This window comes from Vitis riparia, chromosome 13 (assembly GCF_004353265.1).
Source record: "Vitis riparia cultivar Riparia Gloire de Montpellier isolate 1030 chromosome 13, EGFV_Vit.rip_1.0, whole genome shotgun sequence".
Classification (NCBI taxonomy): domain Eukaryota; kingdom Viridiplantae; phylum Streptophyta; class Magnoliopsida; order Vitales; family Vitaceae; genus Vitis; species Vitis riparia.
The window spans coordinates 1,185,536-1,194,180 of record NC_048443.1 but is presented as its reverse complement, the minus strand read 5'-3'; the positions used below and the strand labels follow the sequence as shown (position 1 = coordinate 1,194,180).

Here is an 8,645-nt window from a genome sequence, read left to right as displayed (position 1 = left end):
TACTCCATGCTAGAGGATGACATCTGCGCCGCTACACAGCAGGTCCTGGTAACTGGCTAGGCCGCTACAAGTGAAGCCACCAAAAGCTTCAAAGCACCCAACCATCCTGGGTCATCCAACAGGGGGCAAGATGAGCGGCGCCCGCCACCCATTCGAACACCTTTCACCAAGTCGTACGAAAAACTGCTTCCTATAATCCACAATCTGCCTGGATTTAGATGACCAGTACCAATAAGATCGAACCCCTCAGAAAGGGACTGCAACAAAAGATGTGATTACCATAAAGATCATGGGCACACGACTGAAACGTGCATAAGCCTCTATTACATGGTAGAGGATCTCCTAAAGGCAGGACACTTGAAGCAGTACATCCGAATAGTGCCTAAAGGTGAAGAATCTTCCCATAGTCGAGGCCCACGCACCCCAGCAGCTCCTGCTAGAGCAATGATCAACTATATATACGGAGGACCCTTGGATGACGAGTACAATTCCAAAAGGAAAAGGCAAAGTCTACTGCGAGCGGCTACGGTTTGGGAACACGTAAGCTCCATCCGCCCAGGGTTAGCCAATGGGAGCATCCATCCCATAGATGGGACCATTGTCTTCCCCGCTCTAGATCCATCCCGAGTGCTGCAGCCGCACCGAGATGTTCTCATCCTAACAATAAGGGTGGGAGACTATGACGTAAAAAGAATCTTGATTGACCCAGGTAGTTCCACGGACCTATTGCAGGTGGCGGTCATCAAACGAATGGGTTTCGAACCCTCCAGCCTGGAAAATCCCGGAAGAACCCTGTCCGGATTCAATGGTTCATCCACAACCTCACTTGGGGATATAATACTACAGGTTCATGCCGGGCCAGTCATCCTAAATGTTCTGTTTTCTGTGGTTGAGGATTTATCCCCCTTCAATGCCATTTTGGGACGCACGTGGTTGCATGGAATGAAGGCCATTCCATCCACATATCATCAAAGGGTCAGCTTCATTACCCGAGATGGGCAAATTAATCTTTACGAAAGCCAGCTCGCTGCTCGACAATGTTATCAGATCGCTCGCGAGGCCGGACCCAGTGCCGACCGCGAGCATTCCTCCAAAGAAGCAAATGCTTCTGACCAATAGCAGTTACATCATCCGGGAGACAAAGATCCCTCGGCAGCAGATCCGCTGGAAGCTACCCGGATATCAAAGGAAGGTGAACGCTTCACATACGTCAGTACCCTCCTACCGCCAACCGAGAGATTCGAGCTTCAAAAAGTGCTCCAAAAAAATCGCGATATTTTTGCTTGGGCCCACTCGGACATGCTTGGAATACTTCCGAGCGTCGCCTCTCACCGGCTCAACGTGTTAGCCACCTCCAGGCCCGTTCGACAAAAAATCCGACGATTCCATCCGGACAGGCAAAAAGTTATTCAGGAAGAAATGGAGAAATTATTGGAGGCCGGATTTATAAGGGAGGTGGAGTATCCGGAATGGTTGGCAAACGTAGTAGTGCTCCCTAAGAAGGAAGGAAAATGGCGGGTGTGCGTAGACTACACCAATCTCAATGACGCATGCCCCAAAGACAGTTTCCCACTACCGCGAATAGATCAGATAGTAGATGCAACCTCCGGACATGAAATGCTATCCTTTTTGGATGCTTTCTTCGGGTATCATCAAATTCCCATGGCTCCGGATGACGAAGAAAAAACCTCATTCATAACTCCTCACGGGCTCTACTATTATAGAGTCATGCCATTCGGACTCAAGAACGCTGGAGCTACGTATCAGAGGCTAATGACCAAGATTTTCAAGCCGCTGATTGGTGACATTATTGAGGTGTACATTGACGATGTGGTGGTCAAAAGCAAAACCCGAAGCGAACATACCCAGCATTTGCAGAAAGTTTTTCATTTATTGAGAAAGTATGGCATGAAGCTTAACCCAACCAAATGCGCATTCGGGGTAAGCTCGGGGAAGTTCCTGGGGTTCATGGTTACCCAAAGAGGAATCGAAATCAATCCAGATCAGGTGAAAGCAGTCGTCAACATGCTTGCACCAACAAACAAGAAGCAGTTGCAACGCCTCACTGGCAAACTCATCACTCTCGGACGGTTCATAGCTCGATTCACAGATAAGATGAGGCCTTTCTTCCTGGCACTCAAGGATATCAATAAATCCGGATGGACGCAAAACTGCCAAAGCGCATTTGAAGAAATCAAGCGGTATCTTTCTCAACCTCCCATTCTAAGCAGTCCGCAACCTGGGGAAAGACTATACCTGTATCTAGCAGTTACCGATTGGGCTGTTAGCGCGGTCCTGCTCCGTTCCTTGTCGCCCCAAGAGCAAAGACCCGTATATTTCATCAGCAAAGCCCTTGCCGATGCAGAGACAAGATATTCAAGAATGGAACAGACTGCCCTGGCGTTGCGCACGGCCGCTCAGAAACTGCGTCCCTATTTCCAAGCTCACCCCATAACCGTACTCACCAATCAACCTCTCAGAAATGTCCTACATAAACCAGACATAACAGGAAGGATGCTGCGATGGGCGATAGAGCTGAGCGAATATGGGATAGATTATCAACCTAGACTATCCCTGAAGGGACAAGTCATGGCAGACTTTATAGCAGAATTGCCTGAAGCGCGGGCCCCGGACAAAGAATCTACTACGGACGATTGGTGGTCTTTGCATGTTGATGGAGCCTCCCGCTCGTCCGGATCAGGAGTCGGACTCTTCCTCAAAACACCAATCGGAGAACGACTGGAGCAATCCATCCGTCTGGATTTTCCCGCTTCAAACAATGAGGCTGAATATGAAGCCATCCTATCCGGATTAAACCTTGCAACAACTTTGAAAGCCTCAAAAGTCAAAATCCACAGCAACTCCCAGCTCGTCGTGGGACAAATACTAAAAGAGTACGAAGCCAAGGACGAGCGCATGACCAAATACTCATTGAAAGTACAAGAATCACTCAACCGGTTGGAAGAATGGATCATTGAGAAAATCCCAAGGGGAGATAATGTGCAGGCCGACGCCTTGGCAGGAATAGCTGCATCATTTCCCGTGAAAGAGTCAACAATGCTACCAATATACGTTCAAACCATTCCCACCATTGCTGAATCACACATTTGCAATGTAAGCCCAAAGGAAGATGATTGGGCGGTCGACATCAGAATCTATCTACAAACGGGAGCACTGCCTGACAATCCCAAGCACGCCCACAAAATTCGGGTACAAGCATCCCGCTTTACCCTAATCGGAGGTGATCTCTACAGGCGATCCTTCGGAGGTCCGTACCTCAGATGCTTGATCCAACCGGAAATCCAATATGTTCTATCTGAACTTCATGAAGGCATTTGCGGCAACCACTCAGGGGGCAGAACCCTGGCACACCGGGCGCATTCGTAAGGATATTATTGGCCTACAATGAGACAGGACACAGAGATCCATGTCAGGAAATGTGACAAATGCCAAAAATACGTGCCAATCTCGCATATGCCCGCTGAGGCGTTAAACTCAGTAACAAGCCCCTGGCCTTTCGCACAATGGGGGATGGATATCATGGGACCCTTTCCCACTGCAGCCGCTCAGAAGAAGTTTCTGCTCATTGCTACCGATTATTTCAGCAAGTGGGTAGAAGCTGAAGCCTACGCAAGCATCAAGGACAAGGACGTCAAAAGGTTCGTCTGGAAAAATATAGTGTGTCGATTTGGAATCCCTCAGGCAATCGTAACCGACAACGGCCCTCAGTTTGATAGCTCTGCCTTTAAAGGTTTTTGCGCGGAACTTCACATCAAAAATCTGTATTCCACACCGCGGTACCCTCAGAGCAACGGTCAAGCGGAAGCAACCAATAAAACCTTACTGAGTGCGTTGAAAAAACGATTGGAAAAAGCCAAAGAAAAGTGGGTAGAAGAGCTACCCGGCGTCCTATGGGCTTATCGAACTACACCCGGAAGGCCGACAGGAAATATCCCGTTTGCCCTTTCATACGGAACAAATGCCGTCATCCCAACTGAAGTGGGTATGCCTACAGCCCGGACTGCCGTCCAAGGTCAAAGAAATGAAAACGACGAACTTGCAAGGCACTTGGATTGGGCGGATGAGGCTAGAGAGGCAGCATCCATCCGGATGGCCGCATATCAACAAAAGGCGGTTGCATACTACAACAGGAAGGTGTGACCTCGAATTTTCAAGAAAGGGTCATTGGTGCTTAGAAAAGTTTTTGAAGACACGGCTGAGAAAGGAACCGAAAAATTTTAGGCCAATTGGGAAGGTCCTTATATGGTGTCAAAAGCTAACGAAAATGGATCATACCATTTGCAAACCTTAAGTGGAACCCCTCTACTCCGCCCTTGGAATGCAGCCAATTTGAAGCAATACTACAAATGAAAGAAAGATAGAAGCGCAATTTGAATAAGTATGTTTCATTAACACTTGTAAAAATTGTGTACAAAGAGACTCTCCGGACTACAAATACAGGGAGAAAATAGCAGTAAAAATTACAAAAAGAAAAGCTCTCATTGGGAGGGCTTGCCGCGTAGCTTGTCTTCCTCATCCGGGGGAATCGAAGGGACGTCCCATTTAATACCATGCTTCTTCATGCAGCAATGGTAGCCGAAAAAGTACATTTCGTCTATCTGCTTCTGGTAGTCCGCTTCGAGTTCCTCCCTTTGCGCAGCAAACTCAGCCTCCAACTCTTCCTTTTGTGCTGATAAGCGCAACTGCAAATCCTCTCTCTGTTTTTTCTCGATGGACACCTCTGTCCGGAGTTGCCTCACTTCTCCCCTCAGCTGAGCCATCTCGCTCTCCGCCTCATGCAGGCGGGCGTCTGTAGATTCCTCCCGACTCTTTGCCTCAACTAGCTCTATCCGGAGAGCCTCATTGTCCTCCTGGGACTTCTTCAAAGCTTCAACATTTTCTTCAGAGGCTCTCCGGCAGTGGATAAGCTGGCTTCGGCCCGCTCCAACCTCAAGCGCAGTCTTTCTTCACTGTTCATACGCTGGGAGACGAAGGCCTTCATATAATTGGTAGTCCGCAGCAGGTCTATAAGAAGATCGTGTTGTTGAACCATGCTGCGAATACCGCTCACCAGCTGCAGAAAATCCCACAACAAATTCAATCATCAGTCATGTGAAAAGCACACCAGCATGGAAAGAAAAATCAAAGGAAGATAAGCTATACCATTTCCGCCGCTTCAAACATTTTCCCTGTAGGCGCAGCAACGTCTGAGCCGGATGGAATCCGTTTCAACATCTCTCCCAACTCCGCATAGCTGAAAGGGTTAGCGGAGGTGCAAGCTGCATCATCAACGGGACTCCCCCCTGACGAGGCGGTAGGGTATGACTCCTCCCCCGGATCCGGGCCCTCATTATTCACGGCCGGCTGGGTCTCTTTGGGTGAACCCTCATCCAGGACCAGCACCAGGGCGGTTGGGTTCTCTTCTGCCATCACTGTCTCACTCTCCTCCGGATGATCCTCTTGGATGGACGAGTAGCTGACTTCGATGGTTTCCAGAAGTCGATCCTAAAGCCGCCCGATGAGGCCAGACTTTAAGTCACGGGCCGGACGAGACCTTCTTGTAGCTGGCCCCTTCACCAGCACAAGGGCAAGGGAGCTTGGCTCGCAAGGAGGCAAACCCTGACTTTCAGCCCCCGCTTCTTCCGTTGGAGGTGCCGTAGGAGGCAGTGTTTCATCGAAAGAGGCGCTAGCTACATCCGCGTCCGGATGGGGAGAGCCGGGCTGATCACTGAAGTTGCTTCCTCAACCGGAAGAACCAGCCGTCTAGCTCCTGGCAATGAAAGCCCTGATCCATTTAAACACGCAAGACGTCCGGAGCCGCTTGAAACAGAGGGCAAGACAGGGGGATCCGGTGTCCTTGTTGTTACTCCCTTTACAAAAGTTATAGGTGGTATTACCACTTCCTTTGGGGGAGTTGGAAGTTTTATTTCCTTTCCCTTATTGAGAGTCTTCTTTTTCTTTTTTCTGGGGTGCCAGCAGGAGGAGAGGACGCGAGGCGTTTATCACCCGGAGCCTTCCGCAAGGTTCCTTCTTGGTTTTTCTCCTCCCGTTTGTTGAGACAGGCTTTGCGTGCCCGGGCGTCTGCCTTTCGCGCCTCCGCGTAGAAGGGAAGATCTTGGAGAACAAAATGTTCTCCAGCTACCACCTCTTTGGGAAGCCGCCTTGGGAGGATATTGAGTACGTATGACTGAGGCTCCCGGGCAACCGCACGAAGATTCTGTGCGGAGAGAAGCGTCTCACAATTCCTCTCAGCCACCGCAATCTCAAAAAGCCTATTCAACCGATCGAACGAGGCTTTCTCCACCCATTCTACCAGCTTTCCCCTCTGATCCTTGCCTGCAACCAAGAAAACAAACCATATCAGCCACCTGATAATGCTGATTTAATTTGCAACAAGGGGGGACAGGGAGTAACTTGTTCATACCTGGGACCTTCAATTACTGGTTAGGAGCAAACTGCTTGTCCGGATGCACCGTCAAGCCCGCCCACAGGCCCTTGACCAACACGCTTCCCTTGGCGGCCCCCTTGGTCAAATCCGGAAGGCTGGTCACCAACTGGAGAGATGGAAGACTGGCGACGAAGCTGAAGATGTCATTCTTTTCCTTCTTAATGGAATAGACGAAGAGAACCTCCAGCAGTGAGAGGTCCAGATTGAACAACATGCTCAAAATGCTGCATCCCATCAGCACCCGGACCATGTTAGGATGGATGTAAACCGGAGGAATCCGGGTGAAATGAAGAAACTCTTTGAACAAAGACGGGAGGGGGAACCGGAGCCCAGCGTTGAATTGCTTCTTAGTGAAGAAGATGGCATTGTCCTCAGATTTCTCAGTCGACACGGCCTCTCCGTCTACAAGCTCAACGAACACTCCATTCGGGATGCAGAAGCGTTCGCGAAACTCCTTCACATTCAACTTATCCACGGATTTCTCAGCGTGAACATCTCCGGATACATCTCTGCTGCTTTGTCCGGACGAGCTAGACGAAGCGGCTTCCTTGTTTGAAGACATTTTTGAGACTGGGGCTGAAATGGTACCTGCATGGAAGAATGCCAACAGTCAAACACAGCAATCTGGCCCCACAACCCTAATGGCAAAAACGCCTAGAAAACCTAACATCACCAGCATACCCATCCCAATCTTTGACTCTACCCCAAAGAAGAATCGGTACCCCACAAAAGGCGCAGGGGGCAACAGAAACCCTAAACACGCCCAAAACACAATCAAAACCCCCCGAAAAAACCCTACAAACCAACATAGACCCGCCAGAAAAAACCCTTCTCTCAGCAACCTCACATTCAAAGAAACCTATGAAGACCCTTAAAATACATCAGAAACCCCTTATCAGTCCCCAACACATCCTGGCCTCTTCAAGGCTCGAACTCTGGCAAAAACTACCCGTATTGTTCACTCCTATTAACCCAATCCATCCCCTCAAAGGGCAAACAAACGACATCGCAAGCAGCAAAGTGAGAGAGAAAGGAAGAGAGAAATGGCAAACCTTGCAAAAATTTCTAGGAAAAGTTGAAAACCAGTCGCTGCGCTTTCGAACTTTTTTCTGAAGAGTTTCTAAAAGCACTTGGGAGATTGGAAGCAGAATGAAAAGTATCAACAGAGGGCCCTAGGCCCCTACTTATAAGAGCAAAGCCTTGAGAAATTCCCCCCAAACGACAGGAAACATAATTGCACCAAGTTCTGAAACAACACACCATCTGGCACAGTTTTCAAAGTCGGCGCGCCTCACTAGCTCCCGCAACGAGAAAGCGCCACGTGCCATTGTTGTCCGAGTGAAAGAGAAATTGTGTAAAGGTAACATTTTTATCCCGCCTTTTCTGACCAAGCCAGATAGGCGATATAAAAGGGGGCATTGTGGGATCCCCACTAAAAAGTGTCACGTGGCTCCCTCTCCCTTGGCCACGCGAATGGTTCCCCTTGCGACGCATGGCACGACTAATTCCACCCGGACGTGAATCATCGCTCATTCCACCCGGATGACTCACCGCCGCCATTATATCCGATCGACGCTACACCTTCTCCGGATATTTCACATCCGGCACCTTCCACCGGATGGAAAAGGAGAACGATTCAACTTCCCCGGATAGACATGTCCGGCTACTCTAGTGACAGCATACCCGGGCAGCTTAGCTCGTCAGACATTCGCGATTCGCCGGATCCACTTTCGCCCGCAATAAAAAAGATAACTCTGACAACACTGACGATCAAGTCTCCTGAACTGTCACTCATCATTAATGCAAGATACATTCGACAAGACATTCGCAAGTCTTTTCAGGTTTCCTGACACATCCCCGATATTTAAAAGTCGTAAATTGCGGTGACGTCCACCGCCAAAATACCTTCATGACAGCTCCCACTTGACATCAGAAATGTCATGATTGTTTAGCCTCCCTATGAGCCACAATCATGACAATGGGACCCGCTAGCAAGGCGGTGCCATACTTTCTGACACTGTATAAAAGAGGCTTCACACAAGGAGGGAGGTAAGCTTGCTATCCCTGAAAAAGAAGGCTGAGTATCCCTGAAATAGCCTGATAGCTTGATCTCTTGAGCCATGGCTGACAAAACCATCGGAGGGTGTGTCCGGACATCCCGTCCGGACGCTTTTTTGCAGGAGGAAGGAGGAATTAC

At 49.3% G+C, this 8,645-nt stretch overlaps 1 protein-coding gene across 1 annotated transcript; it reads left to right on the top strand.

Annotated features, from left to right (window-relative positions):
* Positions 1-327: 327 nt before the first annotated feature.
* On the top strand, positions 328-1,119 carry LOC117927742. The gene has a single exon (XM_034847402.1). It carries the CDS (start codon positions 328-330, stop codon positions 1,117-1,119), a length of 792 nt encoding a protein of 263 aa, XP_034703293.1.
* Positions 1,120-8,645: the final 7,526 nt, after the last annotated feature.

Bases quoted from the DNA above. Each gene is read 5' to 3' on its own strand.
- LOC117927742 (XM_034847402.1), top strand. From the start codon at position 328: ATGGTAGAGGATCTCCTAAAGGCAGGACACTTGAAGCAGTACATCCGA.